General features: G+C 50.1%; 1 protein-coding gene across 1 annotated transcript in view; it reads right to left on the minus strand.

Annotated features, from left to right (window-relative positions):
• Positions 1-4522: 4522 nt before the first annotated feature.
• PROK2 (prokineticin 2) overlaps positions 4523-22157 on the minus strand; it is a 32462-nt gene continuing 14827 nt past the window's right edge. Inside the window, exon 3 of the mRNA XM_075574332.1 lies at positions 4523-4960. Within this exon, the coding sequence (XP_075430447.1) occupies positions 4793-4960 (168 nt within the window). The 3' untranslated portion in view covers positions 4523-4792. The remainder of the gene's footprint in view (positions 4961-22157) is intronic.

Here is a 22157-nt window from a genome sequence, read left to right on the forward strand (position 1 = left end):
GTTAGATGTATATCCACATTCAATGATAATTGAGAGAATATTAGATCAATACTACAAAAACATTGGGGGGTCCTACACAGTGATAATGATCTAACCTCAGTTATTGGTTCACGTGTTTTGATGTCTGCGTAGAGAGCATCCAATCTTAGGCCTTGGACATGGTGCCGCAGACCGTGCATCCGCACGCTGAGCGAACAGACTGCTTTAAGGCAGCGTGCGCGCGGAAGAGGGAGGGTATAAGGTGTACTCCATAGCTTCAGGAATAGGTTATTATTTGCAGCTGCAACAGATTTGTCATGGATGATTGTCTCTCCTCTGGTTTGACTGTCGGACAGGGCGGATCTGCACCCATTCCACCCCTATACTTACCTCCTCACTAGGCACATCATAACTCAGTTTATGCTCCGCTTTTAACTCGCATTACTATGAATTTGGCATTGCTTGCCGTTTGCTGCAAGTGGGTCTTTTTAGAGCTCTAAGACGGATTTTTTTTGCTTCGGCCAGTCCCTCATACCTGACCGAAAAATCAACACTTTGTATAAAGGATTTAATAATCTTATTGGCTTCCTTAAAGAAATGCAACTATGCTTAAAGTAAAAAATGTGGCTGTTTTTTTTCTTTACAAATTAAACACAAATCCCCTTTCTTTGCGGCTTCTGAATTGGGCAGTGTTGGCCAATTAATCATTTCCACTACCATTATCTCAACTTGCCCTTATCAGAGAGCCTGGGAGACTGGTGATCGCATTACTGGCAAGTACTGGCAGTCTGGTGGAGACGAACGACCGGAGAAGCCGCTTCTGCCCTGAGTAGAGCCGTCACAGGACGTGACGTATGCGGATGTGAAAGAGGCAGTAATTAGACCGGCCAAGACTCCGGCAATCCATGATTCTCTCCCATGAACTTTGCTTGTTGCGAAATGTGAGTGCAACAGTTATTTCTTACTTTTATTATATCACACTATTGCGAGCTCTCGTTTATTTCTCGAGAGAAACACTAAGTGGCCTTATAGAAATCCACCTAAAGAAACCTACCTCGGAGGGTTTATTCAAGGGCTCCCATCAGAGAGAGATGGATCTCTGATACGCCATTTTTTTATAGAAGAAATCTGTGAGTGAAACCAACACATTTATTTGTTTATTAAATTACACTTTATTACTTGCTACACCATTATTTGTATTTTTTCATATATACCATCACGTGATTCACCAGCGCACCCCTTACTTGTAAGACGATATAACCCCTTCAATGTCAGAGGGTCATGCCACAGAGCAATCACATGATCAGTTTTCGGTTCGTGGGGCTCCCTGCCCCTGTTCAATTTGGTACGCATAGCAGCGTCGATTGTGTACAGCGCCTAAATAAAATAGCAAAAGGCAATGATGTATGTTGTACATCAGGGGAGCGCAATCTGGGGGGGCACAAGATTTTTTTTATGGGATCCAGCGGTTACTGAGTCCCCGCACTCTTCCCTAAAGCATTTAAATTAAATGGGAGTGTGCTAGGTCTCTGTAACTGACTTACCTTGGCTTCTGGCGACATGTCGCCATGGCACAATGACGCCGGTTCCTATGTCAGGGGGGGCGCGATCACTGGGGCTTAGCAGGGGTGCAGCACAGAAAGGTTTGATCCCAAGATGGACTAACCACTGGGGAAGTTGTCCAGGTTCTGTAACTAGCATGTAGAAAATAGCTATGTAAATGTACTATTAAGATTAGCGTTTTGCTTTTATGGGTAGCACAATCAGAGGTTGTATGGATTCTGCCAGATCCGTGACGGTTTTTGCTCCAGTTCGTGTTTTCAAGGTTGCCTGCCCTTTTTTGCTCAGTTGGGTCATTTTGTTTACTGGCAGCCTGCTATATAAGGCTGCAGTTCCTAGTGGGAGTCGCCGAGCAAGGTTCTAAGTTTTGTAGTTCCTGTTGGTCTTCGCTGTCACGCCTTTACTTTTTGCTGTTTGGATTCCCTTGTTGTTGACCCCGGACCGTGACCCTGACCTCTCTGCTTTCTGTCTGCCCTGACCTGTCGCCTGGACTCCGTACCACTGCCACCAGCCATGACCTCTGCTTGCTTACCGACTATGGATACTCTAACAGGACTCGGTCCCTGGGCTCTGGTCGGTTATTCTGCATCCCTACCTCAGCCCTGCGGTTCTGCTTCCTGATTCGAGACGAGCACCGTCACAGAGGTGGAGAAAGAGTTATGTTTCAAGCCGGGTTCACTTTTTTTTTCCTTTTCATGCCTAAATCTATTCTAAAACAAATCTAATCTGACTCAATATGGCGAGAAGCAGCTTAACATACAGCTAATGATGCATCAGCTTCCATCATTTTAATGCATGCTTTAACTGTGTTTTATATCTCTTCTCAAAAAACGCTTAGGTATGTTTATCTCTCCTTACTATGTTGAGAATACATTTGAAATACTTTCGATACATTTTCATGGTTTCCGTTAGAAGATTAAAATTGTTATTTTATTTTTATCACATTTGGTGTATGAGTAGAAATTTTGAATCTCATTCTCTGAAATTCTAACTTTTATGGTGTTCGTCCTCCAACCTTTTCACATGTTCACACATGGATGCACTGATGTACCATACCTATAGCCGAATATATGAATACTTAAGTGTTTTTATTACTCTGGACACATATGCAGGAGCGTTTGGAAGGACAACATGTTCCCATGGACCAAGGACGGCGTCTCTAAACCTGATTGGTCGTTTCGACTGTGCAGGACTGGAATGGATGACGTCGCTGGATTCTCGTGGATACAGTAGGCTCTGCTGAACATACGCAGTGAATACTCTACTAACACACAGAGAAGATGACGTCTCACTCTCGTGATTGCGGGATGTCCTTCCGAACATGCTCATTTGACCAGAAACGGATTGAAAGGAACATTAGATGACGTCAGACTCTCGCAATAACAGGATCAGAGGGCATGAAGCTTGGACACACTAAAAATAGGATGCAAGGGGCGGTGCTGTGATTCTGCAGCTGTTCATGTGATCACAATGAGGAGATGATTGAAGACACCTGACACGAATTGTGGGATGCACCTGGACTATTAGTGAAATCACCTGGAGTGTTATTTATTGCACTGACTATATAGAGTGGACCCTTATGGTCCAGGCACATGCCACTCCTTGACAAAGGCTGCTGTGACAGACGAAACATTGGACACTTTATTTGGTTTCAATAAATTATTGCATTTATAAAATCTGTTGAACCTATACTTTTCCTTTTTTGTGAAACCTGTGGTCCGGATTGACCAAATTAAGTCACTTATATATTTTGTGTATCCTGTACCTGAATTGCAGCGGGCCTTCCCTCATCTAGTTGGAGATCACCGGTATCAGTATCTCCCATTTATTTTTGATTATTGGTGTGTAACATTTTCCCACATTACATAGTATACTTATCTCTCTTCTCACCATATTAAATAGGGCCATGAGAGTGCTCATCAGAGAAGTCAACCCACATACTGCGTCCTTGATTTTTTTGGTCCTCATTCCCTTTATTTTACAGAATAGGAACCTGGGGGTCCATGTAGCTCAGGGATGGTGAACTCCAGTCCTTAAGGGCCACCAACAAGTCAGGTTTTAAGGATATCCCTGCTTAAGCACTGGTGGATCAGTCTTCGACTGAGCCACCTGTCCTAAAACTGGGATATCCTTAAAATCTGACCTATTGTTGGCCCTTGAGGACTGGAGTTAGCCAGTCCTGCCATCTCTGAACCACGCTATATTTATCTTGGGACCCGCTGGTTCCTGAGATGCATATCGGTAAATATAGGGAGTTCAGTCCCCTCCAGGGTTGACATAATGGCGGATTAAATCTCCTGCGTCACTCGGGCCAATAAAAAGTCAACTATTGCGGCTTCTTATTGGCCCATGTGACGAGGGAAAATGAAAAAGCAGGAAGTAACCTTGGTACATTCACCGGTTTGTCTCCCTTGTTCCCATCCTGTAAAAGAGAAGGGTGGTTGGGTTGGAGAGGGCAGGGGGATGCTGCTTTAATGGGGGATTACAGTGCGATAACCTGTATGGGAGGTTAGTGAGTCTCCCCCAATGCGTGGACCATCCTGTTTTTACCAGGAATGTTATAGCTAAATCTGACATGATGTAATGCTCCTGGGTAGTTTAAATTATTTGCTAGCACTTCAATTCCTTTAGTCAGTTGTATTATGTTATACAATACACTATGATTAAAAAAATAAAGAATTACAATTTTATGACAAAATAAGAACCTAATATTCAAACAAAGTCAAATGACATGATGCTGTTATTTTGATACAGAATTATTACACCGTGATACAAATACAGTGTATACGATGACAAAATACCAAGTAGCCCAGACATTTTCTTCCTATTTTTGCAACCCTTCCATACAAACTACACATAAATATTGTTTAGCAAGTCTGCATCAAGTTATGTGACACATTCATAAAATAAATCCTATAATGGTAAAATAATTTATAACAAACACTAAAAAATAAATAGCGATTTAATTTTCTAATCTATGCTATGAGCCTTTTCTTTAAATAACAAAATAACAACTAACCCCCAACCATATTTTTTTTGAAGAATTATTCTTAAATGTTTCTCCAAAGTTCATGCTTTTTCAAACGTTAGAATTGGGTTTACATTTGTTGAGCACTGAGTAGGTATTTTATACAATTTTTTCTGGCATAAAACTTATCCCGCACAAAATGCTTCTTTATTATAATACAATCCACAAGACTCCTTCTTAAAATGATCATTGTTAAATTGAATCACAATGTAAATTGTTACCAATTTAATATTTCTTTATATTTTGGGAATATTCTTCTTCATAAGAGGTTAGAAAAACATCCTTGTTTTTTACACGTGGTAAGCAGCTATGTCTGAGGTAACTCGTCTTTTTACAAGCCAAGTTTGGAAGACATGGACAGCTGTAATGCTTTCTCTTCCCCATAAACGGAATCTAAAAGAAAACAGAATAGTAATTATTAATACAAATATTAAAGGTGTTGCTTGAAAAATGTATAGTCAGCTATATCAGCCATATAGTGATTAAGTACTTCTTCCGTTGGTATCTGTCTTCGGTGAAGTGATGCACGTCACATTGTTGTTTAACTGTTTTAACTCGAGAACACCAATTGGCTCTGGATACTGAATTTGAACTGTGCTGGAAAGGAGTAGAGTTTCTATCACAGACTTAAGAAGACTCAGCTCCTTTCACTCTAGATCAGCGGTACGCAAACTGTGGGGCGTGACCCCCAAGGGGGGCACGAGACAGCCGTCGGGGGGGCGGGGGGTTTACAGAGGCCCCGCACGCATCCCGATGGCACTTAAATTAAGTGCCGGGGGAACTGCAGGGCCTCTGTAAACCTTTACTTACCTAGGCTCCGGCGGCTTCCTTACTGCGTCGCCACGGCAATGCGTCGTCAAAATGCCGCGCAAGGTCATGTGACGTCACGTTGCTATGGCAACGTGACATGACGCTGGAGCGCAGGTAAGTGGAGGTTTGGGGGGGTTCGGGAGTGAGGGGAGCGCCGGCAGGGGGGCGCAGGGAAAAAAGTTTGCGCCCCCTGCTCTAGAGCACCTCCACTCGTATATTGCATTTCTCACAACTTCCACTTTATAATCATCCTAAATTTATTTTCACTGCCTAGTCCTCACTCACCTATCCACACTAAACTACCACTGCCATGTATCCTCTAATATTTATATTTGCTCTGAGTTAACTTCTTTTCAAACGACACGTTTCTTTCTACCAGCCTCATTATGTCTCTAATTCCATTCATATGTCTCCACCTCTCCTTCCTTCTGCTTCTCAGTTCACATGAACTCCTTTCCTATGTGCGCCCCCTCTGACTCTACACAGCTATACCCCCTGCATTAAAACACACCCTTATAAATCCTCCTCACACATTCTCGGTTTTTGCCACGCTTCTCCTTGCTTCTGGGGATATCTCTCCCAATTCTTGACCCTGTCTTCTGCTGCTCCTCCTGGTGTCAACACATCATACCCATACCCCGTCCACCTCACTCCTCTCTCCCTCGTGCCCTTTGGAATGCCCGCTTCACAAAAAGTTACTTTTCAACCCCTGACCTACTCCTGCTGTACAGACCAAAGTCTGAAAGTCTCCTTGCTATATCATCCTGGGTGGCCCTTTGCTGACTCAGACTTAATATGTAAAAAACGGAGCTCCTCATACTTCCTCCCAAGCTTTGCCTACTGCCCCCTTCTACATTACTGTTGGCAGCACTATCATACACCCAGTATCAAAAGCACGCTGCCTAAGGGTAACATTTGACTCCTTCCTCAAATTCTCCTCTCAGCCAAAATGTAGTTTAAACCTGTTGTTTTTCTCTCTGCAACATTGCACAGATACGCCATTTCCTCTGTTTCTCTACTGCCTAAACTCTTAATGCAGGCCCTCATTCTCTCCCAAGGATTGAAATAATTAGTGTTCACTGCGCAAACTGAAAGGGTGTGATAAAGTTAATATATGGTAACAAATGATACCAGCACTGCTAATGTATGTTGCACACACCTCCGTTGAACAGGGACATCATGAATCAAACCTCCAGTGTTGGGTACATGTAGGAAGAAACACATGCATAAGTGCTGGTGCAATAACGTTTTTTACTCCAGGCAACGAACAACACAAAGAGGATAAAGTAAACTCGCAGTCTCCCCAAAGATAACGGTGCAGGGAGTGAGTTCGTGCGCTGTCAAGGATTGGACTTCGGCTGAAGTGGATCCCAGTGGCAGGAACAGCAGGGAGCGAAGTAGGGGTCACAAGCAGAGATCAGAGACAGGCGGCAGGTAGCAAGCAGGGGTCCGAGGCAGGCAGCAGGTAGCGAAGTCAGGTAACAAGCAGGGGTCCGAGGCAGGTGGCAGGTAGCGAAGTCAGGTAACAAGCAGAGGTCGGCAACGAGGAGACTGGAACAGGATGATAGCAATAGCTAGCACAGCAGTGAACACAGGAACCTTGCAGGAGCTAAGGAACCAGTATAAACAGGCAAGGGAGGAACAGGAAAGGTAGGTTTATATATGCAGGCTGAGAGGTGGAGCACAGGTGCAGAGGTGTCAGGTATCAGTCTGGAATGTTCCTTAGTTTAGCAGCAGCAATCCCGGTGGACAAGTATAGGTACTGCAGTCTAGAACAAGACATTGAGAGTGGCAGCAGTCCCGGTGGCCAAGCATGGGTACAGCAGGCTAGAGAATATGACATTACTCCCCCCTCCCAAGAGCGTTCTCCGGACGATCCTTGCTAGGCTTGTCTGGATATATCCGGTGGAAAGCTTTGACTTGTCGCGAAGCATGTACAAAATCTTTGGGTTCCCAAGACCTCTCCTCTGGGGCATAGCCCCCCCAGTGAACCAGGTACTGTAGTTTCCCTCGGTGTAACCTGGAGTCCAAAATTCTCTCCACAATGAATTCCTCTTCATTATCCACGAGGATGGGTTCAGGGGGAGGAAGTCTCCGTCCAGGAAACGGATTCTCACGGAAAGGTTTCAGCAGAGAAGAATGAAACACAGGGTGTATTTTGATGGTCTCAGGAAGCTCTAATCTGAAGGACACTGGATTTATTAGTGCTGAAATGCGAAATGGCCCGATGTATTTTTGGCCCAATTTAATGGTTGGAACCTTTAGCCGTAGATTTCTTGTAGAAAGCCAGACTTTATTCCCGACTTGAAATTCTGGGGAGGGTCTGCGGTGTTGGTCTGCTGCTCTTTTGTACTTTACTTGAGTCTCATGAAGTGTCTTTGAGGGTCTCCTGGATGTCTCGCAGAGTCTCCAGTTTCTCTGTAACTGCCGGAATGGGGCTGAAGATGGAAAACGAGGAATAAAGGTTGGATGAAAACCATAATTTCAGAAAAAGGGGCTCTTCTGAGTCGATGAATGATGTGAGTTGTTGTATGAAAACTCAGCTAATGGTAGGAAATCAATCCAGTTATCCTGGAGATGACAAACAAAACATCGTAAGTATTGTTCCAAAGTCTGATTGGTCCTTTCTGTCTGGCCATTGGATTGTGGATGATAGCCAGACGATAAATTTAAACGAATTCCTAGAGAGGAACAGAAGGTCCTCCAAAATTTTGAAGTGAATTGTACCCCTCTATCGGATATGATCTCATCAGGAGCCCCGTGAAGCCGAAACACCTCTTTCACAATCAACTTGGCTGTCTGGTCTGCAGAAGGAAGATTCTGTGCTGCAATGAAGTGAGCCATCTTTGTTAGTCGATCCACCACTACCAGGATGGTATTATGTCCACTTGATCAGGGCAGGTCAACAATAAAATCCATTGATATGGACCCCCAAGGACGAGTTGGAACCGGAAGAGGCTGCAGTAAACCCACAGGTGACGCTCGAGGGTCTTGGTCCTAGCACAAGTCTCACAGGAGAGGACATAGTCTTTAACATCTTGTGCTAATTTAGGCCACCAAAAAGAGTGAGACAACAGTTCCTGTGTCTTGTGGACACCTGGGTGACCAGCGGGTCGGGAGTCGTGCATTAATTGGAGCACCTCTAATCTTACCTCCTTAGGGACGAACAGACGATCCTTACAGTTCCAGAGACCATCCCATAGAAATAGTTCTGCTTCCGGAGGAAGGTTTTTAAGAAAAGAGTCATTTGAGTAGGCTCCCTTTATTCGTGTGAGGAGATCGGCGGAGAATGTGACGCCCAAAAAAATTCTTTTTGGAAGAATAGTTTCTTCTTGCTCTTTGTCTGAACTAGGATTAGGAAAGGGCCGTGACAAGGCGTCGGCTTTCCCATTCTTGGAGCCAGGGCGAAATGAGATGTGGAACTGAAATCTTGCAAAGAAGAGAGCCCATCTGGCTTGTCGCGCAGACAGTCTCTTTGCAGATCGAATGAATTCTAAGTTCCTGTGATCCGTAAAGACCGTAATTGGGTGATTGGCCCCCTCCAGTAGATGTCTCCACTCAGAGAATGCAGCTTTTATAGCCAAGAGTTCTTTGTTTCCGATGTCATAATTTCGTTCGGCTGTTGATATTTGGTATGAATAAAAGGCACATGGATGAAGGAGCATCTTGGGTCCAATTCTTTGTGACAGAATGGCACCAACAGCGGAGTCGGATGCATCCACTTCCAAGATGAATGGTAATTCTGGATTTGGATGGATGAGGATAGGGGCAGATGTGAAGAGTGACATAAATTGTTCGAATGCCGCATCCGCTTTAGGAGACTATAACAGGGGAGTTATCCCTGTTCAGGAAATATGCCTCTAATCCAGCAGTGTGGTGGTTAACTGCTGGTAGTCAATTAACAAACACCACCTGCCTGATCAGGTTGCTTAGAAAAGCCTGTCTTTTGAGACAGGAAGTGAGATTGTCCCTTACTCTCACAACTAGTGAGACTGACATGGGGACAGACGTCTTGAGTCTACCAGAAGAGGCTGCTTGCAAGACACAGGGGAAATTTCTAAACCTGAATGCTGACAAACCCTGAAGAAAAGGTAGCAACCAGGAACAGAGAAGATTTCCCCTCCAAACCACAAGGAACAGATAAGACTTTCATTTATAAGACTTTTTATATCTGCTCATTTCATGATATATGTTTGGGGCTGGGAGACATGCTTATCTAAAGGGAGTTATGGACTGCATAGTATTTTACTAGAAATACTCCCAAGTGAATAGAAGCTTTGTTTACCCCTTGTTTGGATGGTTTCCTGATGTTAAGGAAACAGGCGCAATAAAAGCCTTATTTAATTTCAACATAACCAGTCTCCCTTGCATACCTCTGTGAGCGTCCGCCTACAGAGACTATTTGAAGGGAAATTCTTTCCGTGTGAGTTGGGTGATTGGGGCAATAATGCCAGAGAAATTTTTAATAAAACGTCTATAGAAATTGGCAAAACCTACAAATCTCTCAATGTCCTTTTCATTTCGAAGGATTGGCCATTCCACCACGGCTTGAATCTTGCCTGGGTCCATACTCAAACCCTCGGGAGAGATGATGTAACCGAGAAATTGCATGCTGGTCTTTTCGAATTCGGATTTTACTAACTTGATGTACAATTTGTACTTACAGAGACGCTCAAGGACAATTCGGACATGTCTCTGGTGATCCATGATGTTATCCGAGAAGACTAGGATGTCATCCAAGTATGCCACTACGAATTGGTCCAATAACTCTCGGAGGACATCATTGATTAAATGCTGGAAGGTAGCAGGGGCATTACAGAGTCCAAAAGGCATCACCAGATATTCATAGTGCCCATAACGGGTTCGGAAGGCTGTTTTCCATTCGTCACCGGATCGAATGCGGACCAAATTATACGCTCCTCTGAGATCTAATTTGGTAAAGATTTTGGCTGACCGAATTCTTTCCAATAGTTCAGGAATCAGAGGTAATGGGTACCTGTTCTTCACCGTAATCTTATTTAGTTCCCGATAGTCTATGCAGGGGCGTAGAGAACCGTCTTTCCCACGAAGAAGAGCGCGGCGCCTGCTGGAGAAGTAGAGGGTCGGATAAAACCCTTTGATAGGTTCTCCTGTAGGTAGTCATTGAGGACCTTCAATTCTGGTTCTGAGAGGGAATAGATTCTTCCAAACGGAATGGCAGCACCCGGTAATAATTCAATGGGACAGTCATAAGAGCGATGTGGGGGAAGCGTATCCTCGTTCTTCTTGTCACACACATCTAAAAACTCAGAGTAAGGAGCCGGCAGAAGATTTTCTTGAGACGAGGAAATCTTATGTATTCCTACACACTCTGGTATAGGAGTTTTAGGTAGACAGGCTAGCTGATAGTGCTCCGAGGGAAACGTGAGGGTCTTTGTCTTCCAGTCAGTTAGTGGGTTATGGATCATGAGCCATGGAATTCCCAGAATCACTGGAAACAAAGGTGATGGAATGAGACCAAATGAAATCTTCTCCTGGTGATTGGGCTCCATGATTAGTGTTAAGTTACTGGTTTCATGGGTAACAGGTCCAGAGCTCAAAGGAGAACCGTCAACGACTTCCATCCTTTCTGGCGATTCCTTGTCTACAAATGATACCGAATTGTTCTTGGCAAATTCTATGTCCATAAAATTCCCTGCCGCCCCTGAGTCGACCATTACTGTGGTTGAAAAACGATGTGTTCCTTCCTCGATTATAATAGGAACCAGGAGGTGAGGGTGTAGCGAAGGAGGGTTATCTTTCCCTTGAGAAGCAGAGAACAGTCTTTGAAATAGCGTGCAGCTGATTTCTCCTAGGGCTCTGGAAAGAAGACCACCTGGACTTGTTTGGGCAATCAGCGAGATAGTGCCCATCGTTTCCGCAATATAAACAGAGATCTTCAGTTCGGCGTCTATTCCTTTCCCCGGTTGAGATGGGTCCCTGCAGTGTATTTACTTGCATCGGCTCCTCCTCAGTCTCCCTGGAACGTCTTGGGGTACTGACATCTCTAAACCCGGGGTTGCTTGGAATGAACCCCTGTCTCTCCAATCGTCTTTCCGTAAGCCTGCGATCAATTTGGATGCATAAACGGACAAAGTCCTGAAATCTCTGTGAGGGCTCCACCCGGGCTAGTTCGTCTTTAACTTGCTCCGAGAGACCCTGCCGAAAATGATATCTCTGCGCGGCCTCATTCCAATCAGTATCGTTAACCCATCTGCGGAATTCAGCGGCGTACTCAGCTGCCGAGCGTCTTCCTTGACGAAGATTGTTCAGAGTTGCCTCAGCGGTTGCACTACGATTTGGGTCATCAAAAATAAGACTCATGGCTTCGATGAACTCCTCCAGGTCCCTTAGTAGTGGGCTATCTTGTTCTAACATAGGGGAGACCCAAGCAAGGGCCTCATCCTTGAGCAGGGTTATGATCAGTCCAACCTTGGCTTCTTCGGTATGATAAATGGTGGGCTGAAGCTTGAACACAAGTCTGCATTGATTAAGGAAATTCCGGAAAGATTGTTTTTTCCCCCAAAATTTTTCCAGAAGGGATATACGGGGTGCGGTTTGCACAGGCACAGTGTTTTGACCAGACAAGGTGATTAAGGCTGCACGTAGTTCACGATTCTCAGCTTCCGCGGTGGCGGCTTGTTCTTCCAAGTGGCCAAGACGATTGAACACGTGTCTTTGTTGTTCTTGGTAACCAACCATGATATGTTGTAAGTCATGGAGTGTCTTAGCCTGGGCCGGGTCTGTTCCAGCGGAATCCATGGTAGGGCCTGTTTATTCTTTCAAGGATTGGACTTCGGCTGAAGTGGATCCAGTGGCAGGAATAGCAGGGAGCGAAGTAGGGGTCACAAGCAGAGATCAGAGGCAGGCGGCAGATAGCGAAGTCAGGTAACAAGCAGGGGTCCGAGGCAGGCGGCAGGTAGCGAAGTTAGGTAATGTCACGCCTGTATGCCCACAGACCAAGCTAGACCCCAGTACTGAGGTGGGAACGGTATGATACCACACACCCACAGCAGTGGGAGCAAGCCCGGAGTGTGGTATAGCGTTGCTGGGCCTGTTGGAAGAGTTGTTAATGTATACTTGCAACGCTTGGGGAATGTCCGTGAGAATAGTCGTGTCCATTTGCCAATGTTCAGGGATCCAGAGGGTAGAGTCGTCAGAGGGCAAGCCAGGTCCTAGGAAGCCAGAGGTCAGCGGAGTCGTATGCGTAGCAGGGTTCAAAGGGATACCAGAGAGCAGAGTAGTCCAGGGTAAGCAGGGGTCAAAGCCAGGGAAATCCAAAGTAACACAGGAGCAGGTATTCACAGGAGCACAGAGGGAGCACAGCATAGGTCAGGTACACACAGGGAAATAGGAACTATGCAGAGCGAGGAAGAGGTGGACAGACAGGGATTATAAAGGAAGGTACACCAATGACAGAGAGGGGAGGAGTAGAGAGAGAAGTGGGTCTATTTTAATCTGGTTTAAAACTGATTTGCCGGCGAAGCCGGCCAATTCAGTTGAACAGCAATTCCACTTGTTGCCAAGTAGAACAAAGAAAAACCAGTCAAACAAATATTCAAAAGAAGACCAACAAGTGCACTGTTGAAGTGCACTTAAAGCAGAAGGGTTAACTCTAAAGAACCCTCGATGGGGGATACCGAGCAGAGCACCCCGCCTAACGCCCACTGGGAGGCAAACTCTGAAACCATCCCAGTAGACTCGGCGTACGAGTACTCTGCCTGAATATGGGAGTGCATCAGCGCCAGGAACATGGCCACTGTCACGGTTGTGCTCGCCACAAACCTGGGTCGGACCGCGTGGCTGAGGGAGGGTTGTAAAAGCACCGACCTTAGACCGCGCAGGCTGATCCGGATTGCGCAGTTCTTAGTCATACGTAGCAGGATCAGGATAGGAGAAGACAGCATCGTCGTTGTACAAGCCAGGGTCAGGACAGGAGACGTCAGGATAAACATTGTCCAAGCAGGAGTTCGGCAACAGGTAGTCAGGATAGCCCCGCTTCAGCTTAGGAGCGCGGGGGTGGCCTCTGCGCGTGCAGCGACCATGGCCCATGGCACTGGTCTCAGGAGGTGGTAGACAGACCAGATTAGCACACCGCCTAGCTGCACGGGTAAACCAGTGCTACAGCGCAAGAGTCCTGAGCGGGCTAGGGAATCCTCCGCGCAGGAACCAGGACACGGCCTCTCTATATTAGGGAAAGAGTAGGCCCCAGGAACCAAGAAGCTGAAGATACACAGGGAAACCTCCGCTTCAGTGCAGGAAACCAGGAAGCTGAAGGACGCAGGGGAAACCTCCGCTTCAGTGCAGGAAACCAGGAAGCTGAAGGACGCAGGGGAGGTCTCCGCTTCAGTGCAGGAAACCAGGAAGCTGAAGGACGCAGGGGAAACCTCCGCTTCAGCACAGGAGAACAGGAAGCTGAAGGATGCGAGAGAAACCTCCACTTCAGCACAGGAGAAAGGAAGCTGAAGGACGCAGGGGAAACCTCCGCTTCAGCACAGGAGAACAAGCGGGAGCTTGTGGCTGAACAGAAGTGACATCCGGTAAGGACTATGCTCGGCAGGGAGCATTGTGGGAAAGCAGTACTTAAAGGCCAGTGGGCCAATCCCCGGAGGGGGGTGTGAAGGCACTGCTCCAATGAGTGAATGCAAGTCTAGGCTGCAGCGATAGGCTGCACAGCTGCAGCAGATACCAGAGGGAGTGTGTGGCAGCACTGCCTCGGTGAGTGAATCCAGGCTGCAGCAAACATCAGAGGGAGTGTGTGGCAGCATTGCCTTGGTGAGTGAATCCAGGCTGCAGCAAACAACAGGAGAAGTGTTCCAGGACTGCACAGGTCTGCAAGGTGAGGCAAACCGTAAACCGCGGAGCGGATTCCTTACAGCCACGATGTTTGTTGGGACCCCCCCCCCCCCCCTCCAAAACCTGCTTCCTGGTTTTACAAATGGCTACCTTAGCCAATGCCAGGAGCAGGTTGACCAGGAGATCCCTAGGCTTATCGTTCCGGGACACTGGGCACCCAAAAATAAAAAGATGAGGGGAGAAGTGTAGCCAGAACTGCAGGAGAAGGCTCTTCAAGAAGGAAAAGAGGGGCTGCAGTCTGGCGCAACTTAAATAAATGTGATATACGGACTCCCGCTCGCCACAAAAGGGACAGGCGGCGGGGGAGTCCGTGAAGTGTGCCAAGTACTCTCCTGTGCTCAGTGCACCGTGGAGGACCCTCCAACTCAAATCCCCGGTGGGACGGGGAACCAAACCTGAATAGAGTTCCCTCCACCGGGATCTCTCGCCCTCGTTCGCAGGAAATACCCGCCTCCAGATAGTATCAGGGCGGGTGACAAGGGCGAGGTAGTGCACTATAGTGGAGCACTATAGTGGAGCACTAGAGAATACAGGACTTTCCTCGGCATGCCGCGGAAACATGCCGGGGACATATTCCCCAACTTGCTGAGGTTGGGGGAGAGAGGAGCCCGAGGGGGTTGCCGTGGCTTTGGTTCCACGCAAAGATCCGGTGAGCTGAAGTTGATAGGTTGACAAGGCTCTCCGGTCTGCAATACCCCCTCAATGAAGGTGCGTGAGTCGGGGTGGATGGCATCTTTAATCTCCCGGATCAAACGATGAGGGACGCGGGCAGTACGCAGACCCATACGGGGCGCGAGCACCTGTGCCCTAACCCAGTCTCGCCGCTCAAAGGCCAGGAGATCCCCGACTCTGGTCACCTGCGCCAGGATTAGCCGGCGGCAAATAGAGGGTGAATCCAACATCCGAGCCCCCACTGCCGGATTATACAGCAGGGGCTCGGCGAGGAAATCAACCCCCACCGCCTGTTCCTTCCTGGTCGCGGAGACCCGTTTCCAGGCCTTAAGTAAGTCCCGGTAGTATACCGGCAGCTCCGAGAGGTCTCTACCTAAACCCTCGGGCCTGATGATAAACAGTTGCCGGTCATACCTCATATTGCGCAGCTGGCGAAAGAAACTGGTTGCCAGCTGGCACCACTGCGGAGACGGATCTGCGAATAGGTATCTCTGCAGGTATTGGAGGCGGAAAGTGTGTAACTGGGAGCGGACACACACCACTCCCTGTCCACCCTCCTCCAAAGGAAGGCACGCAACTCCCGCAGAGACCCAATGCTTCCCCATCCAGAGAAAATCCATCAATCTCCTCTGGATCTTGTTGATAAATTCGGGGGTCGGACCCATGGCTATCAGCCGGTGCCATAGCCGACTGGCCACCAGCTGGTTGATCACCAGGGTTCTTCCCCTGAGGGAAAGCATTCTCGACAGATACACCCAAGACCCCAGACGAGCAATGACTCGTTCCTCAAGATCACTGAAGTTTTCCGGGGCCTGGTTCTCCGCAGCAGACAGGTAGACTCCCAGATATTTGAGAGTATCGTTCCCCCACGAAACATTACGAAACGTGGGGGGCAAAGAGTCCACCTGTAAGGGACCCACCAAAATGCCGGAGCACTTGGACCAGTTGATCCGAGCAGAAGAGGCCGCGGTGTAGACCTCTTGGCACGCTTGCGCCCGCTCTAGATCATCTAGGTCCTGGGCCACGCGGAGCACGTCATCGGCATAAGCCGACAGGACTACCCGCATGTCGGGCTCCCGCAGCACCAGCCCGGTGAGCCTCCTCAGTAGGCAGAGGAAGGGCTCAATGGCCAGCGCGTACAGTTGACTAGACAGGGGGCACCCTTGACGTACTCCCCGACCAAACACAAAAGGTGCCGTCAGGGACCAATTGATCTTCACCAGACACTCTGCAGAGGCGTACAGCATCTGGAGAAAGCCCACAAATTGTGGGCCGAAGCCAAACTCCCGCAGGGTCTGCATGAGGTAACGGTGATCCACCCTGTCAAACGCCTTCTCCTGATCTAGGGACAGGAGGGCGAGTGACAGACCAGTCCTCTGCGCGTGATGTAGCAGGTCCCGGACCAGAAAAATGTTGTCATGAATACTCCGGCCCGGGACAGTATAGGACTGGTCGGGGTGAATCACCTCTGCCAGCACTGACTTGAGCCTCAGCGAGAGCGCTTTGGCTACGATCTTATAGTCCGTGCTTAGCAGTGAGACCGGTCGCCAGTTAGAGATCTGGCGGAGATCCCCCTTCTTCGGCAGCAAAGATAGTATTGCCCGCCGACACGAAAGGGGCATCTCACCGGTCTCCAGGGCTTCGGCCAGGACCTCGGTGAAATCAGGTCCCAGCATCTCCCAGAAAAACCAGAAGAACTCCACAGTCAGCCCGTCTAGCCCCGGCGTTTTTCCGCGGGACATGAGACTGAGGGCTTCAGAGAGCTTGGCCAGAGTCAAAGGTAACTGAAGCCTCTCCCTTCCACCCTCGCCGACCGTGGGAAGCCCCTCCCATAAGACCCTGCATGCGTCTGGCTGGATGGACTCCGGAGAGAAAAGGTCTACGTAGAATCTCCGGGTTCTGTCCCGGATGCTCTCCGGGTCAGTCAGAGGGGTACCGTCTTCTGCTAGCAAGCAGGTGATATGTTTACAGTTTCCCCTCTTTTTCTCCAGCGCATAGAAGAGGCGCGACCCGCGACCCGCGACCCATCTCCCGAAGGAAGTGGATGCGGGATCGCACATACGCCCTCCGAGCTCTCCGATCTTCCAAGTCCCGGAGAGTGCACTTCCTCTCCACGTACGCACACTGCAGGTATTGGTCTCCTGCCACAGACAGCCGCTTCTCGAGATCGAGCACCTCTTCCCTAAGGGCCTCGATCTCAGCATTGCGCCGCCTGCTGGCACCTTTGGTGTACTCCTGACAAACGAAGCGCAGATGAACCTTGCCCACGTCCCACCACTGCTCTAACGTGGCAAAGTCTGATCTGCAACCTCTCCAGGCCATCCAAAAGTCTCGGACCGACGTTGCAAACCCCTTGTCTTCCAACAACGTATAGTTGAAGTGCCAATAGGCGGCCGAGGGCGCTGCTGGTAGTAGCGCCACCGTCATGGACGCACAATTGTGGTCCGAAAACGGCACCAGCCTAATGGTACTGGACTGGGCTCGCGACAGGCTGTGGCTGGATATATACAGCCTGTCGATCTGGGACCAGGAGACGTTCACCCCTAAACACCCTAACATGGGTGAACTCACTGGATGCCTCGGGATGTTGTTTTCGCCAGACGTCTACCAAAGAGTAGCGGGTGATGATCTCCCGCAAGGTCGACGCAGAACACGGGTGTGGCTCTGGGCCATTCCAGTCTTTCAGAGCCTTGAGGGTGCAGTTGAAATCACCTCCGAGCACCACGTGTTCGTCCGCGTCGACTGTCTCCAGGTATTCAGACATTCTGACGAACTGCCTTCTCAGGGGTCCGGTGGCAGGAGCATACACGTTCAAGAAATTAAACGTGTAGTCCTCGTGCCGGACCCTGAGATGCAACAGGCGACCTGGAACAACAGTTTTGGCAAGCAGTAGCTCTGGTTGAAAGGACTCAGAGAACAGGGTCACCACCCCACTAGATGACGAAGTGAGGTGGCTGAAGAAGACCTTGCCTCGCCACTCCAGATGCCAGCTGGCTTCAGCCTCTGGAGTGGTATGGGTTTCCTACAGGAAACTCACAGAATACTTTCCCTTCTGTAAAAAGGAGAGTACCTGGAACCTGCGAAACCCGTCCTTACAGCCATTTACGTTAGGTGTACCGATGCTCAAAGCCATTGGTAATCAGGAGTTTTGCTTTCCACAGGCGCTCAGGGAGTTACACCCCGAGAAGCCTTTATGTGGTCTCTCATCAATTTATGAAATTTCAGGACACAAAGATGGATAGGCCCAGAGATTTTGGCCTTGTGGTTAGCCCTGATGTATACTAAGAGAGAGTGGAAAATGACCGAGGCATCCTTCCACCTTCCAAGGGCCAACTGCACCTTCGTGGTTCCGTGTTTGCAGAAGGTATCCTCCAGGAAACCATCTAGCTCCTGGGCAGGGATAATGGGGGTCAAAGAGTCCACCGCCTCCGCATTGCCAGAGGACTCCTCACTGAGCCCCAACTCCCCGAGCTCCTCTTGACTGAAAAACTGAAGACCCCCGCCCTTCCCTGCGGGGGCCTTTCTCAGCCTTAAAGTGGGTCCCCTCCTCGGTGTTTCCACGAGGGGGTCCACTATATCCTCCACATCCAACCCCGGGGTGGGATGTTCAGGGGTAGCTGGTGGCGGTATGGCGGAGGTAGCGGTCTCCCTAGTGTCCTCGGGGGCCAACGAGGCACACAGTGCCCTCCTGGTCTCCTCTACCACCATGCGAATAAACGGGATGCCACGGGCATTCGCATTAATCGCGGGAGGGCACTTTTCAGCAAGTACCTCACAGGGAGGGTCCAGCCCAGCAGTCGCCTCCAACAAAGTGCCCGACCAAAACTCCTCACCAGGAGAGCTCACATCTGGCATCTCCCAGATGCAAAATGAAGTGCTTGCTAAAACACCCTCACCCACACCCGCCTCCCCCGCTCCATCCTCCAAACCCCCAACCACGGGGGTCAGCCCTAGCCCATCCCCTTCTTCCGGTGACACAAACCGGGGCTCAGCCTCAGGTATGCCACCCGAAGGCGGCACGGCCGGAGGGGGATCCTGGCCGACCTCCGAGTCCCCGAAGACAACTGCGTCCGGCGCGGCAGATTCACCGAAACACAAGTCCCCGGGGGATGTACTCCAACTGGGAGGGGTGTTGGAAGGCTCCCCAACGTCCATTTCCAGGAGCAAAGCCTCATGTTGTTGAGCACTTTGATCTTCCACCCCAGGAACGCCGGGTACGTCCTCCTGCATTCCCTCCAGATCTTCGAGGGGGGGGGACTGCATATTTATGGGGTCCGGCTTACACTGGCTAATCCTAACCTGTGGGCCGGACAGGGCCACCCTGTGCGGAATTGATGTCGCATTCCGCTTCGGAGACTTCTGAGGGTGAACGTAATACGGTTCACCCTCCTCGCCCTCCTCAATCACCCTCTTGTTCTTAGTTTTTGCTTTCCTCTTCCTGGGGATTGATTCCCCAAAAAAGGGTACCTCTACCTCTTCAGCGGGAGCCTCCCACCGCTTCCCCGCACCCTGTACGGTGCTTACATTGGGGGTAGGGTGATCCTGGGGGGAGACAACGACAACAGAGGGTGACTTCTTCAGGGTAACTCTTTTCTTCTCCCTCTTTTTCCTGGGGAGAAGTGCAGACGTCACCGCCCGAGATGGGGCAGCGACATCTCCTGTGGTCCCAGGGGGGACCTGGGCCCCTGAGGGCTCCGCCGCGGTGGGTGCAGCGGTACAGGGTGTCTCCTCCCGGGGGGGGACAGTGACAACAGAGGGTGGCCGCTCCAGGGCGACCCCCTCACCCTCTCTCCGCTCCCCGGGGAGAGGTGCAGATGTCACTGCTTGAGACGGAGCAGCGACATCTCCTGCGGTCCCAGGGGGGACCTGGGCCCCCGAGGGCCCCGCCCCGGTGGGCGCAGCGGCACAGGGTGTCTCCTCCCGGGGGGGGGCAGCGACAACAGAGGGTGGCCGCTCCAGGGCGACCCCCGCCCTCCGCTCCCCGGGGAGAGGTGCAGATGTCACTGCTCGAGATGGGGCAGCGACATCTCCTGCGGTCCCAGGGGGGGCCTGGGCCCCCGAGGGCCCCGCTGTGGTGGGCGCAGACGTCACTGTTCGAGATAGGACAGCGACATCTCCTGCGGTCCCAAAGGGGACCTGGGCCCTCGAGGGTTTTTCCTTCTCCCTCTGTTCTTTGGGGAGAGGTACAGGCGTTACTGTTCGGGATGGGACAGCGACATCTCTTGCGGTCCCTGGAGGGACCTGGGCCCTCGAGGGCCCCGCTGTGGTGGGCACAGCGGCACTGGGTGTCTTGGCAGAGGGAGGGGCGGGTGCAGAAGCTGAAGTGGGATTTCTATTCCCTTTGGGGCAACTCCTACGAGTGTGCCCCAGCTCCTTGCACAAATAACACCTAACCCCCTCCATGCCATAGAACACGGTGTATTGAATGCCCTCGTAGGGCACCCTAAAGGACCCCTCCACAGATTCTGTGCTCCCCGGCAGCAGCAGCTGTACCTGCCGCCTAATTGAGAGCACATGCCTCAGTGCCCTATCCCTGCAGCCCAAAAAGAATTTTGTTATAGTAGACTTAATGTCTCCCAGGGTTTGCAGGTGCGGCCGCAAGAGGCTGTCTGGGATGAAGGGGGGCACATTTGAAAGGATGACCTTTGTGCCTAACCCCTCCATGGGTTCTATAGGGATGTAGGTCCCCCCTACATTGATGCCTTTCTGCACCAGGCAGCCAGCGTACGGAGGAAGAAAATGCCCCTCCCATACATCTTGCTGGCCGCCACCACAGCAGAGGGACCCACAACGTCCGCCACAGCCCTTACATAAATTTCCATGCTAAGGCCAGGTGACATTGGGCATCTCACCCCAAGCTTCCTGCTCACACAGGGCGTGGCCCCAGCATTGTTGTTGCTGTGGTCAACGCCTGCAGCTGCCACCTGCGCCCATGTTGGAACTGGGACTGCAGGGGTTAAACTGACAACAGGAGCCGGGGGAGGTTTGGCCAGGGTACTGGATGTACCAGGCCTAGGGCTGTGACTATGAATGTTGCTCCTAGGGGCCACAGTTTTTGGGGTCCGATGTCCAGGTGTGGCCCCCGTTGCTGCACTAGTCCTATTCCCTCCAGGCATGATAAAATAAGCCTCTAAGTAAGGGGAGGAAATAGTGCTTAAGGAGAGAGATGCAGAGAGGAAACTGTCCCTTTAAGAACCAATTAACTATCTCCGCACAGGGAGGGGAAGAAAAACAGCTTTTTAAAACCTGCTGTAATCTTCTCTTTTCTCCCCTTATTATTAACTCTCTCTCTTACAAGAAACCACACCACAATATTGAAGGTCTTAAAGTAAGACACAGAGCTCCCAAAAATGCAAATGACAAAAGGAAATCAGGCTTAAATTAAGGTGAAATTAGAAGAAAAATAAACAACCAGGGGTGGGTGAGGTGAGAGGGGTTGAGACTACAGTTTCCAGCCAGCCACAGTGTAGCTTTGATGGGTTGAATCACTGCAGCCTCTGGGTGAAAAACAAAAACGGTTTTTAAACCTGAAAAAGCACCCAAAACCCTCTAAAAACTCACAGTATACTCACAGTATACTCCCCTACAGATCCACAGCAAAATATACCAAATAAAGAAAGAATAAAGCTGATTCCTTACCAAATGCCTGGGAGCTCTTCACACACGCTTCTGAGTGAGAAGCTGGAGATAGGTCAGGGGGAGAAGAGGAGGAGACAGAAGGGGCAGTCAGGGGAATGGCCTGTACAGCTTGGGAGGCGGAGACAGGAGGCACCAGATAAGAAGAGTCTGTAAGCTGGGGATGCGCGCGCACAGGTTGCAACACAGACGCGGCCCGCACGGAGCAGGGGAAGACCGCAGGAGGGGAACGCGCGAGGCCTGTGCCCGCGCGATGGCCAGCAAAGGCAGAGAGGAGCATGCACGCGCGTCCTCCGTGGGCTGAGGGGGTGCACGCACCGGACGCGTCACCAGGCGCGCGGAACGCCGTGCCGAGGGCACCACGCGAGGAGGAGGCAACGGGACGGATGGCACCACAGGGGAAGGTAAAGGAGCTACTGCGGGGGAGAGGGAGCGGGGAGGATCAAAGCAGGGGCTAAGGGAGCGCGTGGGTATGCGGGACCTGCGGGGAACGCGTTGCGGCAAGGGGAGAGAGGTAGAAGGTGAAGGAGAGGAGTGGGAAGGAGTAGAAAGGGTAACAGGAGATGGGAGAGAGGGACAAGGAGAGGAAGGAATCTCC

This window comes from Ascaphus truei, chromosome 17, assembly GCF_040206685.1.
Source record: "Ascaphus truei isolate aAscTru1 chromosome 17, aAscTru1.hap1, whole genome shotgun sequence".
Taxonomy (NCBI): domain Eukaryota; kingdom Metazoa; phylum Chordata; class Amphibia; order Anura; family Ascaphidae; genus Ascaphus; species Ascaphus truei.